This window comes from Oncorhynchus tshawytscha, linkage group LG30 (assembly GCF_018296145.1).
Source record: "Oncorhynchus tshawytscha isolate Ot180627B linkage group LG30, Otsh_v2.0, whole genome shotgun sequence".
Taxonomy (NCBI): Eukaryota; Metazoa; Chordata; class Actinopteri; order Salmoniformes; family Salmonidae; genus Oncorhynchus; species Oncorhynchus tshawytscha.
In genome coordinates, this window is record NC_056458.1 from 28,587,344 (window position 1) to 28,609,904 (window position 22,561).

Below are 22,561 nucleotides of genomic sequence, written 5' to 3' on the forward strand. Positions count from 1 at the left end.
GGCCTGCTCGCTGAAGTGTTTCAGGGAGCGTTTGACAGTGATGAGTGGAGGTCGGTTTGACCGCTGACCCATTACGGATGCAGGCAATGAGGCAGTGATCACTGAGATCTTGGTTGAAGACAGCAGAGGTGTATTTAGAGGGCAAGTTGGTTAGGATGATATCTATGAGGGTGCCCTTGTTTAAGGCTTTGGGGAGGTACCTGGTAGGTTCATTGATCATTTGTGTGAGATTGAGGGCATCAAGCTTAGATTGTAGGATGGCTGGGGTGTTAAGCATGTTCCAGTTTAGGTCGCCTAGCAGCATGAGCTCTGAAGATAGATGGGGGGCAATCAGTTCACATATGGTGTCCAGAGAACAGCTGGGGGCAGAGGGTGGTCTATAGCAGGCGGCAATGGTGAGAGACTTGTTTTTAGAGAGGTGGATTTTTAAAAGTATAAGTTCAAATTGTTTGGGTACAGACCTGGATAGTAGGACAGAACTCTGCAGGCTATCTTTGCAGTAGATTGCAACACCGCCCCCTTTGGCAGTTCTATCTTGTCTGAAAATGTTGTAGTTTGGGATGAACATTTCAGAATTTTTGGTGGTCTTCCTAAGCCAGGATTCGATAAAATAGCTTCAAGGTATAATGTACAGACAAAGGTATGGTAGGATGTGAATACAGTGGAGGTAAACCTAGGTATTGAGTGATGATGAGAGAGATATTGTCTCTAGAAACATCATTGAAACCAGGAGATGTCATTGCATGTGTGGGTGGTGGAACTAATAGGTTGGATAAGGTATAGTGAGCAACACTAGAGGCTCTGCAGTGAAATAAGCCAATAAACACTAACCAGAACAGCAATGGACAAGGCATATTGACATTAAGGAGAGGCATGCTTAGTCGAGTGATCCAAAGGGTCCAGTGAGTAGTGAGGTTGGTTGGGGTCACGGCGATTCAGATAGCTAGCCGGGCCATCAGTAGCAAGCTAGCATAGGATGGAGGTCTGTTTTTAGCCACCTCTTGCGTTTCCCGTCGGTAGAATTAGTGGGGTTCCATGTGGTAGAGGGGATAAATCCAATTTGCAAAAAATAAAAACAATAGATATAGTTATAGAGGCCCAAGGGAAAAAATAAAATAAAATAGTCCGATAGGTCTATTCAGATAGCAGCCGATAAGACAGCTAACGATTAGCGGACCGCAGATGGGCTTTCAGGTAACGTCGCGATGGAGGAGCCAGCCGGATAACTCCCTCGGGTAGATAACGTCGGTAGTCCAGTTGTGAAGGCCCGGTGGGGTTCCGCGTTGGCAGTAAAACGGGTCCGGATAGGTGATTGTAGCCCAGGAGTGACTGATGGAACTCTTCAGCTGGCTAGCTCCGGAATAATTGATGTTTGCTCCGGAATCTATGTAAGCCGATAGTCACACGGATAGCAGCTAGCTAGCTGCAAGATCCAGGTATAAATGTCCAGAGTTAGCAGTTGAAATCCGGAAAAAATAGGTCCGGTATGTTCCGGTCCGAGCCGCGCCGCGCCATACAAAACTGCCGATAGATTTTCGAGCTAAAGGATAGCTGATGACCACAAACTGTGGTTAGCTGAATACTAACGATTGTGGTTAGCTTCAGGCTAGCTTCTGTATTAGCTTCTGGCTAGCTTCTGGTTAGCTTCAATGGAGTATTACAGATTTGAGGTAAATAATACTTTATTTTTTTTTAATATAAATTGGTGAGGCGGGTTGAGTTTATGGAAAATAAAAAATATATATAAAAAGGTATGCGAAGAAAGTTGTGTGTGTGTATATATATATATATATATATATATATATACAGTGCCTGGCGAAAGTATTCGGCCCCCTTGAACTTTGCGACCTTTTGCCACATTTCAGGCTTCAAACATAAAGATATAAAACTGTATTTTTTTGTCAAGAATCAACAACAAGTGGGACACAATCATGAAGTGGAACGACATTTATTGGATATTTCAAACTTTTTTAACAAATCAAAAACTGAAAAATTGGGCGTGCAAAATTATTCAGCCCCCTTAAGTTAATACTTTGTAGCGCCACCTTTTGCTCCAACCTAAGTGTACGTAAGCTTCAACTGTATAATATTTTTTTATTTAAGCTATGCATCAAGGACGTAAGAGATTCATCTTGGAGAAGATGAAAATCAAAAATCTCTCTCCTGACTTTAATGAAGTAGCTAAAATCCATGTATGAAGTCTTCCATTGCCCTGTGATAGGGTCTTCCGTCACCCACAGGGTCAGGCATCAGGAGCAACCTTTACCAGCTCGCTCATAAAGCACACATTCACACACACACACAGTCCTGTACAGCTAACCTTGTGGGGACACACAATTCAGTCCGATTCGAAATCCTATTTTCCCTAACCCTTAAAACTAACCGGGGCGGCAGGGTAGCCTACTAGTTGGACTAGTAACCCGAAAGGTTGCAAGTTCATATCCCCGAGCTGACAAGTTACAAATCTGTCGTTCTGCCCCTGAACAGGCAGTTAACCCACTAGGCCGTCATTGAAAATAAGAATTTGTTCTTAACTGACTTGCCTAGTTAAGGTTAAATAACCTGTACTCTTACCCTAACCTTAACCATAACCCTAAAACCTAACCTTGGTTCCTAACCCTAAACTTAATTCTAATACTAATTCTAACCGTAACCCTCTACAAATAGCATTTGACCTTGTGGGTCCCAACACAATTTCCCCAGTTGGTAAAAAATAAAAAAATATCCCCACTCTTCCTTGCGGTTGTTATGGACTGAAGGGCTTATTTTGAATTATAACTTGGGATACATATCATGTTGGCATTGATCTCTTACAAGTATTGGCAAATGGTAGTACCACCGGAATTCATTCCATACTTGGGATCACATGTTTGCAAACCAAATTGTGCTCGCTCAGATATGATATTTTCGTACCATTTCAGCACAGTTACTGCAACTATGGTGGATGTGTAACCAGGCTGAGTACAGCTTGGCTTGGCTTGGCTTGGCTTGGTTTAGCTCAGTGGTGTGAAAAACTATACTGCACACAGCCTGGCAGTTGTAATGACTACTGTGTGTCTGTCTGTGCCTTCCAGTCCAGAGTCAGAACCTGGTGACAGACAATGTGGAGGTGATGGAGGGTGACGTGGCCGTCATCAGCTGCAGGGTGAAGAACAACGACGATTCTGTCATCCAACTCCTCAACCCCAACAGACAGACCATCTACTTCAGAGACGTCCGACGTGAGTACCACACACACACACACACACACAGAGAGGCTGGCATACACACGGACACAAACTAGTACTAGTTCTACACAGACGGACATACACATACTTTCACATCAACGCTACAATAATATTTTGGTCCACTTCAGAGACTTACAGATGTTATTAGTACTTTCCACTGGTTGGAAAATACTAAATATGCCCACACACACAAACATAAAATACAGCCCTAATGGTCGCACACTTTTGCAGTAAGTCCTCAAGTCCTCCTTCTGTCCTCCTTCTTCAGAGATGAGGCGTGAGCACGCACACACATACACACACACACACCACACACACACAGAGAAGCAGCCACATCAGAAGGGCTCCCATCTGTCTTTGATGGATACAACGTTCTGTCCCTCCCTCCCATCCTACCACCACAAACTCTTCCTCACTCACCCACACTCTCTTTCACACACACATACACAGCCACACAGCCAGGTCCTCAGGATCCCCCTGGCATACATAAATCGTGCCTCGTGTTTTTCTGTTTCGCTGGGGCACCAAATACCAAACCCACAGCTGGCTGTCAAGGGCATCTCTTCTTCCGACGGGGCGCCTTGATCTCTTGTGATCTTTTCCAGAGAACATTCGGGCATTTCACTGCAGCTGCACTTCTTAATTATAGCTTGGCTCTTCTACCAGCCTCCCTGAATATCATATTGGGCCGCTCCAACTGAAATCCATATTGGGGAAAAAAGGAGGGAGATAGAGGAGAGAGCTTTGACATTGACATCCTAGTTGCGGAAAAGCTCAGCGGTAGCATGTTTCTCCATCGCATCTGAAATTAATGTGACCCCACTTCAAGGGAGCGGTTGGAGCCGGGTGTGGATGAGGGCTCCTCCCCAGCGTGGCCCTCTGCACACAAAGTGAGCACACACACATGTTTTCATGCTCCTTCATATACACACACACATATACTGTAGGCACACTCGGCGAGTTAAGAGGCACACACACACTTTTGCACTGGCACTCAGAGTGAAGAGGCAGACACTTGAAACCTGTGTAGTGGGTGGACGCCAGTCCTTTTGAAGACCAGAGACCACGTGTGTAAGGATTCCGCTGGGCCCCGGACGGTACCTGTCTGAAAGTAGCCTGTGCATTACCAAAGGACACCTTTACCTTACCTTTACCACCACCAGCTCCCAATCTCTTAATGAGGACATCACCTCCATATCCTCTGTGTTTTCAAAGCACTGACCTCGTCATTAACAGGTCCACAGCCGCTGAGCCAAAAAGGTCACCCTCTAATCTCTCCGCCGCTCTCCTTATCATTAAAAGGTGTCTCTCTCCGGCAACGTTTAAAAGTGAGATGACGAAAACAGCATGGAGCCAGCTAAAGGGCAAGAAGATGGTTGGGCGCCACAAATCCCTTTTCCATGTGTGTGTGTGTATCGTGTGTGCATGTGTGTGGTGGGAGTGGAGTCTGTGTGAAGAGCCAAATTACCCTCACCCACCTACCCTTTCCCTCTCTCACTCCTTAATAAAACTTTGATGGGCTCCTCTCAAAAAGTAGCCAGGCCTGCTAATCAGAATTGATTGCCGCCACTTAAGAAGAAGCCAGAAGCTCATCTCAATGAAACCAGGGAGAAACAACACAACTGAGATATGGAGAAGGAGAAAGACGGAAGAAAAGAATAACCCATTGCAGCCATAAAAGTTTTGGTTATCTCATCTTTATTTTTTCGCTCTGCTCTGAATTGCAGTTTATTTCCCCCCCTTTTGTGTTTAAAGTCAGCTTCATTTCAATGCAGAGATTGCCAGGACTCAATGGATATGGCCGTGTGTGTTTGTGCAGTCTTTTGTCCCCCGTCACCCGTTTCCTCGATGGTGCCGAACGGACCTTTGGCTATTTGCGATAACACGAAAATAAGCAATGTATATTCAACACCACTTTAGGCGACTGTCCACCCCTCAAATGGAGTTGAGTGGAGAAAAAAAATGTCCATTGTCCACTTTGATCTGACTCAGGAAAATTAATTAGAAATCTTGAAAATAAAGTTTTATCTGTTTTATTATTTCATATTATTTTAAACATAAGTAAGATCACTTGATTTGTGAGATAACTTGGGGCCTTCTGATACGATATTATTAACAAAATAGCTGTATTGAGGTATGTTTTTTTAATACTATAGCTTGCTATGTGAATCTGTGAATAAGATTTAAAGAAAGCCTTTATTTTCATAGAAAGGCTGTTTGTTTGGTTGTAGAGAGGCTGTATGAAGAAGATGGACTTTAGTTTTCACAATCTAATTCAAGATCATCATGGAAATGAAACATATACATCCCGGAAATGAAATGGATGAAGTACAAATATTTATCAAATTCTCTGCCTTGTGTGGCTGTTAAAACAAATAAATTAGCTCATTTTGAAACCCCTATAGCTACTATATTCAAGTATAAATCAGCCAGAATAGGATACTGCTGTGTTTTGAGACGTGCATGGCGCTCCTCCCTTCTTTTTCTTCTTTGTGGCTGTTTTTGTCCCTGTTCCTAGCCACTGTGAATCTTATTCCCACGTTTTGTTTTAGTGTTTGTTGCCTCAGAGGTCTCACCATGGTCACTGCATTTTCTTGCCCAATTTTGTCTTTCCTTGTGTTTGTACCTTCCAAAAAAGGCATTACCTGCATAGGAGGTTTGTGGCACCTTAATTGGGAGGACAGGCACGTGGTAATGGCTGGAGTGGAATCAGTGGAATGGTATCAAATACATCAAGCAATATGTTTGATGCCATTCAATTTGCTCCGTTCCAGTCACTATTATGAGCCAAACTCCCCTCAGGAGTCTCCACTGATTACCTGAGAAACGCTATGTCAAACTAAAGGAATTGAAAGAACAAAATCAACATCGAAAGACATATTCAGTTTGTTTTCTTGAGTGGAATTGCTTTCTACTACTAGTGCCTTTGTTTTCCCTGAAACTCACCCCATTGGACATCACTGCTGCGTGTCCAATCCCGGGCTCCCCCACAGTGAGCTGGATGCTGTGAGCGGGCGCCGTTGTTGTGTCATCATGGGGGACAAACTCCTGGGGCATGGCGGGCCGCTGTTGAGTCCTCACATGACCACGCTTGTGTCCAGGACCAGCACCACTGCGCTAAAGCAGGGCCATGTTCCCTGTTGGACACAGCTGATGTCGTCAAGCCCTAATGCTGTTTTACACTCCAAAAAATGGATCAGTATTCAGTTTCTCACCACCTCCAATTCTGTCTGGTTTTTTTTGCCCAAACCACATTTGTGTTGTTGATATACACTATATATACAAAAGTATGTGGACACCCCTTCAAATTAGTGGATTCGGCTATTTCAGCTACACTTGTTGCTAACAGGTGTATAAAATCGAGCATACAGCCATGCAATCTCCATAGACAAACATTGGCATTAGAATGGCCTAACTGAAGAGCTCTGTGACTTTCAACGTGGAACCATCATAGGATATCACCTATCTATCAAGTCAGTTTGTCAAATTTCTTCCCTGCTAAAGCTGCCCCGGTCAACTGTAAGTGATGCTATTGTGAAGTGAAACATCTAGGAGCAACAACGGCTCAGCCGCGAGGTGGTAGGCCACACAAGCTCACAGAACGGGACCGGCGTGTGTTGAAACGCATAGCGCCCTAAAAATCATCTGCCCTCGGTTGCAACACAAGTTTGGTGGAGGAGGAATAATGGTCTGAGGCTGTTTTTCACTTAGTGCCAGTGAAGGGAAATCTTAACGCTACAGCATATAATGACATTCTAGACGATTCTGTGCTTCCAACTTTGTGGCAACAGTTTGGGGAAGGACCTTTCCTGTTTCAGCATGACAATGCCCTGTACAAAAAGCGAGGTCCATACAGAAATGGTTTGTCGAGATCGGTGTGGAATTGCCTGCACAGAGCCCTGACCTCAACCCCATTGAACGCCTTTGGGGTGAATTGTTAATGCCGACTGCGAGCCAGGCCTAATCCCCCAAAATCAGTGCCCAACCTCGCTTATGCTCTTCTGGCTGAATGGAAGCAACTCCCCGCAGCAATGTTGCAACATCTGGTGGAAAGCCTTCCCCAGAAGAGTGGAGGCTGTTATAGCAGTAAAATGGGGACAAACTCCATATTAATGCCCATGATTTTGGAATGTGATGTTTGACGAGCAGGTGCCCACATACTTTTGGTCATGTAGTGGAGATATACACTTACAGTATATTAACACAACAACAAGATATAGCATGTTAAAGGAGGCAATGTATGCAAGGTATGCATTTAGCATACAGTATACCACAATGGACTGGAGGCCATTTTTCAAATACCCACAGTACACCAGACTGTAGTGCCATTATGAACATTATCGGTGTTGACATAATGCTTTAATCATTCCTATTGGTGTCCACCTAACGCCGAGTCTCACAACAGATTACCAGCAGTTTAGCCCGTGATGCCTCGCATTGGAGTGTTTTAATCCCAGCACATTCTTCAAATCAATACATTTAATTTAATCATTAGTGTCAGGCTGCCCCTTGCACTGACAGGCCTAACCCTGCTTTCAAGTCAGCCACTTTAATTAGTCACACATGATCTGTGTGTAACGTTAGCCTCTGTTGTGTTCATGCACTGCTAACAGAGGAGCCAAGCATAATGACTACTGGCACCAAAGTTATCAGTTAGCGTTGAAAAGTGGCATAGGTAAGTAACTTAGTAATTAAAGTAATTGAGTTAAGAAGTTGGGACACCAGAATAGCTTTGCAAAATGGAGTTGAATGTTGAGGAGTTATGTTTTGATTGGACTTCAATCTTGGGCCCACATGCTAAAAATAGAGCTCTCCTTTGAACATTTGTCACTTACTCATTTGTCACTTACTCTGAATTCACACACTTGTTAGCTATTCTGTTCGTTGTTCTCTTCTGATATTCCAAGACCACCACCTTGGCAGCAGGACCAAAGACATTAGCGATGAGTTGGCACGGAAACATGTTTAACCCCTTCTCCTTTTTGGGGGGGGTCGAGAGGATTAACTCAAGGAGAAAGGGTGGATGGCAGCGGAGATGGAGACACGCTCTGTGTTTCTTTGCTTCTCCACTCCCTCCACAGCAGCAGAACCAGAGAGAAGGCTGACAGCCTTTCTTTCTCTCTTCCTCTTTTCCCCCCTCACTCGCTCTCTTGCTTTCTCTCTTTTTGCATAAAAGCGAAAGAGCATGGCTAACCAGCTGGAACCCAGAACAATCAGCTTCACCCCCCCCCCCATCACTATCACAATCCTGGCTTTCATGTGCTCGCCGCCGCAAACTGTAATAATCCCAGATGATTTCTTCATTTAGTTATTTGTTTCCGTCTATGTAGTTATGTATTAATGCTACCTCTTTTTTCTTGTTGCTTTTGCTCCTTTGAACTGGGATGCTGCGGGTGAGAATAAATGTGGTGTGGGGAGAAAAAGAAGACACAGAGAGCAGTAAATGGCTGCTGTCGATCTGTCAGAGGTGGTGGGGAGGCTTTCATCTGAACCAGACATTGCGTTTCTCCATTGCGTTTGCCAGGCAAAACAACTCCCTAATGGATTGCTCATTATTCTGCGTGTGTGTGTCACCACATATTCCTGTTTTGATTAGAAACAACAAAAAAGTTTTAAGTGAGAAAATAAAGGAAATTCACATGAGCCCCACAATGCCTACTTCACCCATGCTCTACCAAGGTTTTCCAGCACACAGCTTTGACCTACTATAGTAGCTTTATTGGGCTATTGTACTTCAAGAAATATGTAGGGAAGTTGCTTAGGATTCAAATGTTCTCAAAGATCAGATAAATTTCAACAAAGAAAGGAAATTATGATAAATGGCGAGAGACTGTTTTAGGGAGCATTAAACAAAGCTCACCTGGCATCAATATGAGTTTTTCCCAGCTATATTCAGCACAGTTTAAAGTCACAATCTATGATGGTGCTCCAAAGTGTCAAAGCATACACATGACCTCAGAATGTCGACCGTTCCAGTATTCTTTAGTTCTGCGCATGTTACCAAGAATACTTAAGATTCACCTGAGGAGATTTGTTGTGTTCTTTAAGTTTGCTAAACTCAAGAGAACATTTTAAGGTATGTGCAATACTCCCAGATAGAGCACCCAGCTCACTCTTCCAAAGCAAATGAAAAATATACTCAGGTGAGTTTGTGAGGGACAACAACAAAAATGTGTACTGTTGGGGGTACTCAATGACTGGAGTTGGGAAACACTGCCATAGTCAATGCATGGACAATGACAATGGTATCCTCTTTTGACCCCCCTTATCTCCCTTACTCTTTCTCTCCCTATCTCTCTTTCTTTGATCCCCAGCCCTGAAAGATGCTCGCTTCCAGCTGGTCAACTTCTCGGACAATGAGCTGCGGGTGTCTCTATCCAATGTGAGCCTGTCGGATGAGGGGAGATACGTGTGCCAGCTCTACACGGACCCCCCACAGGAGGCCTATGCAGACATCACTGTGCTGAGTATGACTACACACACACACTACACACAATGTTTGTTGAGGGGGGAAATGTCTTAGACCGTCTACGTTGACATTCATTATGAAAGTATGATTGAAAACACACACACACACACAAACACACACACACTAGTGATACACGAGTTCACCCATAACCGGCAATCCCTGAGGTTATATCCACGATACGGGTGGGTTTAGGGTCTAGAAATATTGTTTGGATGAAGGGCGGGCGGATTGAATAAAGAGAAAACAATGTATTAAAAATCCATAAATGTATCAGTCTTGTGCAATTCATATCTATATGCTACATTTAGGTTTGCGGGTGAACAAACAGCCATCAGTAACACACACACAGCTATCACTGGCACATCATTGACCGATGGAGTGGTTGATACCGTAGCTGTATCTAACTCACTTTTGCACTCAGAGACAAACTAACTACGAAATAATAAACATTCACCAAGGTGTAGAGCCACAGTGCAAAGCATGAATTGAATTATAATAATATGTAATGGGAATAAAAGTGACGTGAAGACTGAAAGTCTGTCTCACTTTTAGGGATTATGCCATTTCACTGAAAGTTAAATATATTTTAAATCTGTTCCTCAACGTCATTTTAAATGTCATAACCTCGCACAGGGCTCTAAAGTGTGACCATTTTGGTCATATATATGTTCCTAAATATTTAGCTGTGCGACCTGTGCGCCTACAATTGTTTTCCATTGTAATGATTGTACCATTACTACAGGGAATACAGCTTGTTTGTAGACCAAACGGTTCAAATGATATGACCCATATAACCGGCGCAACTTTTTCTTCTTCCTGTGGTGAATTGGCAAGCCACATTTTACATTCATAGACCATGTCGCGTGCCATTCTAAAACTACTCGCGGGCCTTTTGTTAAACCTTGTTCAGTCATGTACCTTCTTAGCTAGCTTGCTAACAACCTAGTAACTTTACTTATAGGCTATGTCCTAACATTTGGGAGCACAGAAATAAAGGAAAAGTGATTGCTTCTCCAGGAAATCAATAATCACAGCAATAAATGAATGAGAAGCTCTCAATTGCATACTCCTCGCATCCTATCTCCTCATCTTCTTTTCAAAACCAATTGGAGAAGAAGGTCAGAGGGAAGGGACCTCTGGCTCTCTCATCCAATGTGTTTTGAGAAGGAGACGAGGAGAGGGGATGTGAGGAGTATGCAATTGAGATCTTCCAAATGACTGATCTGTTGCATATTATCACTAACAAACTTGATGTTCTTAAAGAGACCGTGTACAATTTTTTGATGTAATGCATCTCAATATTGTGCTTTTACACAATGTGGAAACCTAATGTTCCACAAATGACTTTGTAATTTCAATGACAGGTGTTTTTATAATAAACCATTGTATTTACAGGGTTACAAATTAGTTTCTAGGGCACAAAATGTGCTAAAATACATATAGTCTACTTACTGTCTACTTACTTCAGTCTACTTACTTCAAAGTAAAGTATTCACACCCCTTGAACTTTTGTGTCACTGTCCTACACGCAATACCCAATAATGTCCAAGTGGAATTATGTTTTTAGAAATTAATTACAAATTAAAAGCTGAAATGTGTTGAGTCAATAAATATTCAACCCCTTTGTAATAGCAAGCCTAAATAAATTCAGGTGTAAAAGTTGCATGGACTTCAACACTGGGGTAGATAATAGTGTTTAACCTGACTACCTCACCTCTGTACTCTACACATACAATTATCTGTAAGGTCCCTCAGTCGAGAGAATTGCAAACACAGATTCAACCACAAAGACTAGGGAGGTTTTCCAATGCCACTCAAAGACGGGCACCTATTGGTAGATGGGCAACTTTTATTTTAAAGCTGACATTGAATATCCCTTTGAGCATGGTGAAGTTATTAATTACACTTTGGATAGTGTGTCAATACACCCAGTCACTACAAAGATTCAGGTGTCCTTACTAACTTATTTGATGGAAAGGAAGGAAACCACTCAGGGATTTCACCATGAGGCCAATGGTGACTTTAAAACAGTTACAGAGTTTAATGGCTGTGATAGGAGAAAACTGAGGATGGATCAACAACATTATAGTTACTCCACAATACTAACCTAAATGACAGAGTGAAAAGAAGGACATCTGTACTTAATAGAAATATTCAAAAACATGCATCCTGTTTGCGATAATGTACTAAAGTAAAATTACCAAAACAATGATGTCCTGAATACAAAGCGTTATGTTTGGGCCAAACACAAAAACTCATGAATGCAACTGTTAGTCATTGTTAGTCATTGTTTTGTTAGTCATTGATTCTGACTTGAGATACACGCACTTAAATATAACTTAGTCCTTTTTCACGCACATTCTTCTCTGCGCACATTCTGACGTTTTTGTTTACAAGAAAATGGCTGTACTGTAGTCAATTTAATTTATTTCAAAGTATTTCCATAAACCTCTCACAGAGTACTAATTGCAACAAAATTCAGTTATTTTATTTGGTATGTGGAGGGACCAATATTATAAATGACACCCATGACAATAGATGCATCACACCATGCTACCTCAACACCACATTGCTGATGAAACGCCCTTCCACCACACATGGACAGTTAAGACATCTAAGAGGGAGGACTGACCCGACACCTCCTGGTTGTTAGGGTGATTTATGCCCCCACATTCCCTAAACACGGTGTCTATTTGTCCCCCCTGCCAGTCCCTCCAGGCAACCCAATCATCGAGTCCCGGGAGGGGCAGGTGATTGAGGGCAACGAGACAGAGATGACCTGCACCGCTATGGGCAGCAAGCCCGCCGCCACAATCAGATGGATGAAGGGAGACAAAGAGCTCCAAGGTAGGTCAACACCCGTCAACACCGTCACGTCCAAACCACTTTAGCTCTCTATTATAACTCAGTTGGACTCTGAAAGAATGAATATTCTTTAAAACAAGATTTTTCAGATGAAGAGGGATAAAAAAGGGCAAGGGTTAAGGTAATTGTAGGGAATTACTCAGTATGAATTGTAGAGTTGTCTATTAATGTTCATTGCATAACTTTCCATTCCCTACAAGTTTTCCATTCCCTACGAGTCTACCCAATGATTTAGTCATACATTCATGACCATAGCTTTATTCAATAATAAAACCACTCACGTCATCTTCATAGATGTTTTCTTTAACCCATCTGTTGGTGCCTCTACACTCTCTTTCTAACTTTCTTCTTCCTTCCTTCACTCGTCTCTTTATAATTCGCCCCACGTCAACGACACCTCAGCCTAATTAGGTCACTCCCATGGCTCTGAATGACTTCCATTAGAGTGATGGGCTGGCTCAGTGGTCACCTAGCCTTTTGGCAGAGTGACAGCTTTCAAGCCTCTCTTCAAAGGGAGCTGCGCGATTAGGGGGCCCATAGATTGGGCCAATGGAATGACCCCGGGCTGTTCCAACTCTTACTCAGCAGAGCCCAAAGCCCGTCACTCACGTCATAACCACAACCTCATACCAAGCACGAATGGTGCAAAGCCCTAATGTGGAGTAAAGGCCTTGGTTTCATCTACTCAATAAACACTTTTACCCAGAAGAGGGTAGGCTGACTCTGGTCCTGGATGACTGTGTGCAGTGTGTGCAGGCTTAAGTTCCAGCCCAGCGCTAACACACCTGTTTCACATAATCAACTAATTGTTGTCATTAATTAATATAGACCAGGTTTAGGTGAATTGGGTGTTTTAGTCCCGGGCAGGAACAAAAGCCTTCACACACTGCGGCACTTCACTGCCCCTTCCCTGCATTAGCGTAACTACTACAGTGTTGTTAAATAGCACTGGCTAGGCCTAAATGTGTGGATGATAGCCTTCCTTACTTTCTGTGTTGACAAGAAAAGTTACTTGACAACAAACAGAGGGTGAAGGAGAGTTCACAGATCTGAGCTTAACTGCTAGCCGTGTAAAACGTTTTGTCCATTGCCTATTTTTATTGTAACGTGGTCTATTCATTTGGTAATTAAAAGGGGTTTCTGTTGCCAACCACCACTGAAAGTAGTATTGCGTCATCTTGAACGATGTGGAGTGGAGTCCATGTTTCCCCCGTTAATTGCCACATCAACGTGATGAATATGGCACGCCGCATTGTTCAGTGGGAGTTTGACTGACTGACTGAATGGACAGAATGTGGAGGTTGAGAAGCAGGAAACGTGAGAACAAAAGAGACAGGGGCTCTTTGTCAAGCCATATTTACTGGTTTCTTTGCATCCTCTCTCCCTGCCTCCTCTGAGGGGAGGGACCTTGGACCTCTAATAAGGTTCAGAAGGAGGCAAGGAGATACGAATGACGAATTGTGGAATCATGGAATGACGAATTGTGAGAGGTCACAAAAGGGAAAGAGCGCGTCACCGCAGTCCACGCCACTCGCCGGCTGCTCCAAATTACTTTCGGTGTCGGCCGGCTCCTCGCCTTGCAGATTTATTTCTAATTAAACCTAATTACCTTAAGGGATAATCGGGCATGTTTTAAATATCATTTAAAGGTTACACACCCACCCTGCTCGCTCGCGAATGTAAACCAAGATTTCGGCCCCCGAAAGCAAAGTCCCAGTTATCCTACTATCATTATATCCCTTCTCTTGCCCTCTCTGTGTGTCTCTCTGTCCCCCTCTCTCTCTTTCTCCCCTCACCCTTGCACTCGCTCTCCCTTCCCCCACTCGGCCTCTTTATTGTCCTCTCTCTTATCTTGCTAGTTTTGTGTTGTGGTTAATATTTCCCCCTCTTTTATATCCTGTCTTTCACAGATATCTCCAGCACTTAAGTGTGCGAGTGAAATGAAAGTCAAGGAACAATGGGAGTTCCAACAGCACAGGTTATTCTGTCTGTACAAGACGAGATGAGAGGGAGAGAGACTGGGGGGGGGCAGTGACGGACGGGGCCGAGCGCGGCCATTAGCCTTAAGTCTTCTAAAGAAAATTACCGGGGTGATTTCAATTACCCTGCCACACTCTGCCAGAATGACTGGCAAATTTATTAAATAATATTTGAACTTGCTGAAGGCAAATAGTCAAGGAATGTCTATGGCACTTTGATACATCCGAGTCCATTCTCCCCAAACGCAGGCCCCCCACATACCCCCGTGCTCTTAAATGGTGCTGAAATTACAATTAACGATTATTTTCAAATGTAAAATAGAGGGGACTGTTAATGGCTCTGCATCTGAAGGAATAGCTAAGTGCAGCCATTAACAGTGCATCAACTCTCTCTGCTTTGATTTTGAACCCCGAGCTTCACTATTCGACTACAAAAGCAATTAGCTTTTCATTAACATCAATATGTTCACTAGCACTCCAAAAATAATGTTGGAGTAATATCGAGCTCCACATCTGAGACTGCGGCTATCAAACGGAGATGCTATCACCGTTGGAAGATGATATCTTCATAAGTAAATAAGATTCAGTACGCATCATCCAATTCAAAGGTATTTGCATATCTCTCTTTCATTGAGCAAGTGCTCAACATGTTTGTTATTGCATAATGTTGACAGTGCAGTGATATTCAACATGTTGGTAATTAGCTACTGTGCTGTAATAATAAAATAAAATGTATGGATAATCAAATTAAATCCTTAGGTCAAGATACACCAGTGTCTGCTGCCTGTCTTTTCCTCCAGGTAGTAAATTGATCACTTTATCATTTGTCAGACGTTCACCTTAGCTGATTTCTCAGGTCTAACTCAGCTGGTTATTTAAAACGCTTGGCTTTTAAATAAAACTACAGCGCTTGGCTTGTCAAATGGAGTAACTCACCTGTTTATCACAAAGACTCGTTTTCCCATCAGCCTCAGAGACAGCTGTCTCTGCAGTGACGAGGCGGGATGTGAAGCGGCAACTCAATATCCATCAGATACCTGTAGCTGAGGAACAACAGCACACAAGGCTGTTCGCCATTTCATCCTCATAATACGAAGCTACAGTGCTTTCAGAAAGTATTTACACCCCTTGCCTTTTTCTCCATTTTGATGTGTTACAAAGTGGGATTAAAATGTATTTGTCATTTTTTGTCAACGATCTACACAAAATAATCTGTCATGTCAAAGTGGAAGAAAAATGTGAACATTTATAAAAAATAAAATAAAAAAAATAAATGTTTAAAAAAATATATATATGTATATATACAGTGGGGCAAAAAAGTATTTAGTCAGCCACCAATTGTGCAAGTTCTCCCACTTAAGATGAGAGAGGCCTGTAATTTTCATCATAAGTACACCTCAACTATGACAGACAAAATGAGGAAAAAAAATCCAGAAAATCACATTGTAGGATTTTTTATGAATTTATTTTCAAATTATGGTGGAATTAAGTATTTGGTCACCTACAAACAAGCAGGATTTCTGGCTCTCACAGACCTGTAACTTCTTCTTTAAGAGGCTCTTCTGTCCTCCACTCGTTACCTGTATTAATGGCACCTGTTTGAACTTGTTATCAGTATAAAAGACACCTGTCCACAACCTCAAACAGTCACACTCCAAACTCCACTATGGCCAAGACCAAAGAGCTGTCAGGCTGGGAAGACTGAATCTGCAATAGGTAAGCAGCTTGGTTTGAAGAAATCAACTGTGGGAGCAATTATTAGGAAATGGAAGACATACAAGACCACTGATAATCTCCCTCGATCTGGGGCTCCACGCAAGATCTCACCCCGTGGGGTCAAAATGATCACAAGAACGGGGAGCAAAAATCCCAGAACCACACGGGGGGATCTAGTGAATGACCTGCAGAGAGCTGGGACCAAAGTAACAAAGCCTACCATCAGTAACACACTACGCCACCAGGGACTCAAATCCTGCAGTGCCAGACGTGTCCCCCTGCTTAAGCCAGTACATGTCCAGGCCCATCTGAAGTTTGCTAGAGAGCATTTGGATGATCCAGAAGAAGATTGGGAGAGTGTCATATGGTCAGATGGAACCAAAATATAACTTTTTGGTAAAAACTCAACTCGTCGTGTTTGGAGGACAAAGAATGCTGAGTTGCATCCAAAGAACACCATACCTACTGTGAAGCATGGGGGGTGGAAACATCATGCTTTGGGGCTGTTTCTGCAAAAGGACCAGGACGACTGATCCGTGTAAAGGAAAGAATGAATGGGGCCATGTATCGTGAGATTTTGAGTGAAAACCTCCTTCCATCAGCAAGGGCATTGAAGATGAAACGTGGCTGGGTCTTTCAGCATGACAATGATCCCAAACACACCGCCCGGGCAATGAAGGAGTGGCTTCGTAAGAAGCATTTCAAGGTCCTGGAGTGGCCTAGCCAGTCTCCAGATCTCAACCCCATAGAAAATCTTTGGAGGGAGTTGAAAGTCTGTGTTGCCCAGCAACAGCCCCAAAACATCACTGCTCTAGAGGAGATCTGCATGGAGGAATGGGCCAAAATACCAGCAACAGTGTGTGAAAACCTTGAAGACTTACAGAAAACGTTTGACCTCTGTCATTGACCAAATACTTATTTTCCACCATAATTTGCAAATAAATTCATTAAAAATCCTACAATGTGATTTTCTGGATTTTTTTTCTCATTTCATCTGTCATAGTTGAAGTGTACCTATGATGAAAATTACAGGCCTCTCTCATCTTTTTAAGTGGGAGAACTTGCACAATTGGTGGCTGACTAAATACTTTTTTGCCCCACTGTATATAAAACATTGTTATACAGTATCTTGATTAGACAAGTATTCAACCCCCGTGAGAATATCTGTTAGAATTGACAGTGACTACAGCTGTGAGTCTTTCTGGGTAAGTCTCTAAGAGCTTTCCACACCTGGATTGTGCAACATTTGCCCATTATTCTTTAAAAGATTCTTCAAGTTCTGTCAAATTGGTTGTTGATCATTGCTAGGCAACCATTTTCAGGTCTTGCAATAGATTTTCAAGCAGATTATAGTCATAACTGTAACTTGACCGCTCAGGAACATTCACTATCTTCTTGGTGACAACTCCAGTGTACATTTGGCCATGTGTTTTAGGTTGTTGTCCTGATGAAAGGTGAATTCATCTCAGTGTCTGGTGGAACGCAGACTGAACCAGGTTTTCCTCTGGGATTTTGCCTGTGCTTAGCTCCATTCCGTTCCTCCATTCCGTTTCATTTTCATCCTGAAAAACTCCCCAGTCCTTGACAAGCATGTCTGTAACATGATGCAGCCACTACTATGTTTGAAAATATGGAGCGTGGTACTCGGTCATAGTTGTAGTGTTTGTGGCAAATCCAAAACACTTTGTCTTCATTCAGGACAAAAGTGAATTGCTTTGCCACATTTTTTTGCAGTATTACTTTGTTGCAAACAGGATGCATGTTTTGGAATATTTGTATTCTGTGCAGCAGTGGTCACCAACCTTTTTTGAGTCAAGATCACTTTCTGAGTCAGATTTTTCTTAAGCAGGACTTAAAGGTAAGCCTATGCAACATTTTCCAATTAAAAACAGTTCCATAGCAATGAGGTTTGTGCAGCAGGCTATAGGACCAACACATTTCATAGCATATTTCTATGCCTGAATTGCCCTGCCAATGTTGTTCTTCTCAGACCATTTTGAAATTATATTTAAAATGTGGTATATGATCACATTGGTGATATATAATTTGTTGTATTACTTGAGGCACAGCTGAGTGAGCATAATAGTTAGCTTTTCTTTTTTTACTGGGCTGATGGCCTGCGTCTGATGGTCAGTCTGAGGGGGGAGGGAGCAGCTGTGAGGCTGCCTCTAACCTGACTCAATGTCCCTCCTCTCTCCCTCCCTCCATTGAGAAACGAGGACACAGTCTTCCAGCTGATGGCAAAACTCAAGTCGCACTGCATTATTTCTGCCTCATGCACCAAATTAAGTTGTTACTCCTATGACCTGAGAAAGTGAAATATTCCCAGATATTAAAAAGACACAAGACTCTAATAATAAGAACGCAAGCTTATCGGAACACTTTGCTGTACTCCTTCAATGCAGCTGCAGTGCTGGTTGTAGTGTAAGTGTAAGGAGGGATGACATACATTTTATGGCTTAGTGTTGACAGTGCTGAATATCAACTTAAACATGAGCTTACTCATACAAACAGCAGCTCTTTACTGTATTCATCAAATCTCTCTAGTCATGGTTTTACATTTTTTGAAATCTCACAGTATCAACTTCTCTGCTTCTTTTTACAATCTATGGCTCAAGGAAACTGTGCAGACACAGTCATCTGAGCTATCTGATTGGCCAGTGGTAAGCCTAAAGGTGCACTTGATTTGCTCTGGGCCTGCCGGGTAGGTTGAGTTCTACCTTCAGACACATGAAATTGTTAAAAAATGGGAACACTTTGCCTTCCCGGTGCTAGGGTTGCTGAATCAAATGCACCTACCGCCAACAGTGCGGGATTTTTAAAAATAATATTAGGAAAGCAAGGCTATTTACAGAAATGTTTGTTGATCACTAGGAATGCCTTGGAGATCAACCAGTTGATCGCGATTGACTGGTTGGTGACTGCTGTACAGGCTTCCTTATTTTCACTGTCAATTAGGTTAGTATTGTGGAGTAACTACCATGTTGTTGATCCATCCTCAGTTTTCTCCTATCACAGCCATTAAACTCTGTAACTGTTTTAAAGTCACCATTGGCCTCATGGTGAAATCCCTGAGTGGTTTCCTTCCTCTCCGGCGACTGAGTTAGGAGGGACGTCTTTATTTTTGTAGTGACTGGGTGTATTAATACACCATCCAATGAGTAATTTATAACTTCACCATGCTCAAAGGGATATTCAATATCTGCTTTTTTTTTATTTTACCCATCTACCAATAGGTGCCCTTCTTTGCGTGGCATTGGAAAACCTCTCTGGTCTTTGGTTGAATCTGTGTTTGAAATTCAATGCTCGACTGAGGGACTATACAGATAATTGTATGTGTAGGGTACAGAGATGAGGTAGTCATTCAAAAATAATGTGAAACACTGTTATTGCACACACAGTGAGTCCATGCAACTTAATTACTCCTGAACTCATGTAGGCTTGTCATAACAAAGGGGTTGAATACTTATTGACACGAGACATTTAATTATTTTAAATTTTTTATCAAAAAAACATAATTCCACTACATTATGGAGTATTGTGTGTAGGCCAGTGACAAAATTCTAAATGTAATCCATTTTAAATTTAGACTGTAAAACACAACATGTGGAAAAATTCAAGGGGTGTGAATACTTTTTGAAGGCACTGTATATGAAAATAAATCCTCTGTCAGGTGCATTATCCCTCACCCCCCTCTCCCTCTGCCTGTCTGTCTCTACCTCTCCCTTTCTCTTCCCCTCTACCTCTCTCCTCCCCTCCCCTTGTTCTTTCTCTCTCCCTCTCCCGCTCTTTCTCCCTGATCAACCTCCCCATCTCAATCCAATGAAATTCTATTTGCTTTATTGACATGACACTCTTGATAACAAATATTATTACAAAATGGGACAATGGGGAAAGGAAGTTGGCCTATTCAGCATGTGGAGAGTGTGTTGTCTGTGTTGTGTAGTAACACCCCAGTTATCAGAACAAAGTGTATAGGCTTACTTCACACCTTGCTGTGTACTGTTGGCAGGGGTTACTTTGGATCAAAATCCCTTCATAAAACACAAATAAACTGTCCCATCAACAACTACCCCAGCAGCCATTGAGTGACTCACGAGTACAACAGCCCTTGACAGCGAGAAATTTCCAGCTGATTCACCTTCTATTGACCATTTTCTAGGATGTTCCGTTCTCTCTCCCCTACTTGTACTGTACAAGGTCACTCACAGAGCCACTCCATTCAGACGCACAATGGCCGCCTCTCTCCCTTATGCTGAGTTATTACTACTCTTCCCATGTAGTCTTGAGCACAACAGTAGCCCTTTGTCACAATTTCGTTACCAAATAAACGTATTCCACTCCCAATTCAATGTGGGAACACATAGTTACACAACACCAGCTTTTTATAGGAGCTTATTGGTTTTCAGTTATTTATATTTCAGGTGTACTGAATTCCACGAAAAGTACCAAAGACCATTTTATGTACAGGCCAGTTACATGAATGACTTGCGGTCTAAAGATGAAGACTGCTTTACAATAGGTTCCTACGGTCTTGTGTTGAAACATGGCTGTTTTTCTTCCCTATAGGAAAACATGATACACACACACACACAATGTCTTTGAGCAGGTGCTGGATATTGTTCAGTAAACAATACAAATAAATTCTATACACTGCAATCTGTGCTTACATGTGGTTTATTGGTGACAATTGAGACAACGTTTCAACCACTCAGGTCTTCATCAGGTTCCGTACAATGGGTCCTGAATTCTTTAGTAAAGACCAACTTCCCAAAACAACAAAATTATAATAAATATTTTTAAAAGGCTGTAAATATCAGGGGGCTTTTAACGCCGTTGAGTCGATATATGCGGCCTCGCAAAAGTCTAATTAGCATAATACAACAATCCCCATCAAAATCCGTTTATTTTTATTTTTTTGCATGGGCTGTGTCTCAGTTCACTGCATTCGCCAATGTCGCCCTTCCGCATCTGCACTGAAAGGTGGCAGAGCTAGAGCGGTGTTTGTCAGACCATGGGAAACATCCCGAAAACGTATGTAGTGTCCAAACTGTTTGGCCCACAAACTATTATGACCCCTATATGGAAAGATGAGACTCTCACGACCCCCACAAGCGTCACGTGTCTGGTCTGAAGTCAGAACAGCCGATCTGCCAACTTCTGTCTGTAGTGTCCGAACAGTTTGGACTACACACTAATATGACCCCTCTATGGAAGGTTAGTCTCTCACAAACACGTACATTTAGGATGCCCACAAGCCTTACAAGACTAGTCTGAAGGTAGCCGGGTAGTACAGTGCATTCGGAAAGTATTCAGAACCCTTGACTTTTTCCACATTTTGTTGCGTTACAGCCTTATTGTAAAATAGATTAAATTGTTTTTTCCCCCTCATCAATCTAGACACAATACCCCATAATTATAAAAGCAAAACTTTTTTTTTGAATGTTGCTAATTTATTACAATTTTTTTTAAAACTGAAATATATCAAATTTACATAAGTATTCAGACCCTTTAGTCAGTGTTAAAGCACCTTTGGCAGCATCAAGTCTTCTTGGGTATGACGCTACAAGCTTGGCACACCTGTATTTGTGGAGTTTCTCCCATTCTTCTCTTCAGATCCTCTCAAGCTCTGTCAGGTTGGAGCGTCGTTGCATAGCTATTTTCAGGTCTCTCCAGAGATGTTCGATTGGGTTCAAGTCAGGGCTCTGGCTGGGCCACTCAAGGACATTCAGAGACTTGTCCCGAAGCCACTCATGTGTTGTCTTGGCGGGATGCTTAGGGTCATTGTCCTTTTGGAAGATGAACCTTCGACCCAGTCTGAGGTCCTGAGCGCTCTGGAGCAGGTTTTCATCAAGGATTTCACTGTACTTTGCTCCGTTCATCTTTGCCTCGATCCTGACTAGTTTCCCAGTACCAGTCAAAAGTTTGGACACACCTACTCATTTCAGAGTTTTTCTACATTATAGAATAATAGTAAAGAGATCAAAACTATGAAATAACACATATGGAATAATGTAGTAACCAAAAAAGTGTTAAACAGATCAAAATATATTTTATATTTGAGCTTCTTCAAAGTAGCCACCCTTTTCATTGATGACAGCTTTGCACATTCTTGGCATTCTCTCAACCAGATTCATGAGGTAGTCACCTGGAATGCATTTAAATTAACAGGTGTGCCTTGTTAAAAGTTCATTTGTGGAATTTCTTTCCTTAATGAGTTTGAGCCAATCGGTTGTGTTGTGACAAGGTAGGGGTGTTATACAGAAGATAGCCCTATTTGGTAAAATACCTTGTCCATATTATGG

General features: G+C 42.4%; 1 protein-coding gene across 4 annotated transcripts in view; it reads left to right on the forward strand.

Moving 5' to 3' along the window:
- The window catches only part of LOC112228465 (cell adhesion molecule 1), a 495,694-nt gene that overhangs the window by 374,741 nt on the left and 98,392 nt on the right, over positions 1-22,561 (forward strand). For all 4 annotated transcript variants that reach the window (XM_042309109.1, XM_042309111.1, XM_024393800.2 and 1 more), the window contains 3 exons: positions 3,075-3,221; positions 9,542-9,694; positions 12,406-12,543. In XM_042309109.1, the coding sequence (XP_042165043.1) occupies positions 3,075-3,221; positions 9,542-9,694; positions 12,406-12,543 (438 nt within the window). The remainder of the gene's footprint in view (positions 1-3,074; positions 3,222-9,541; positions 9,695-12,405; positions 12,544-22,561) is intronic.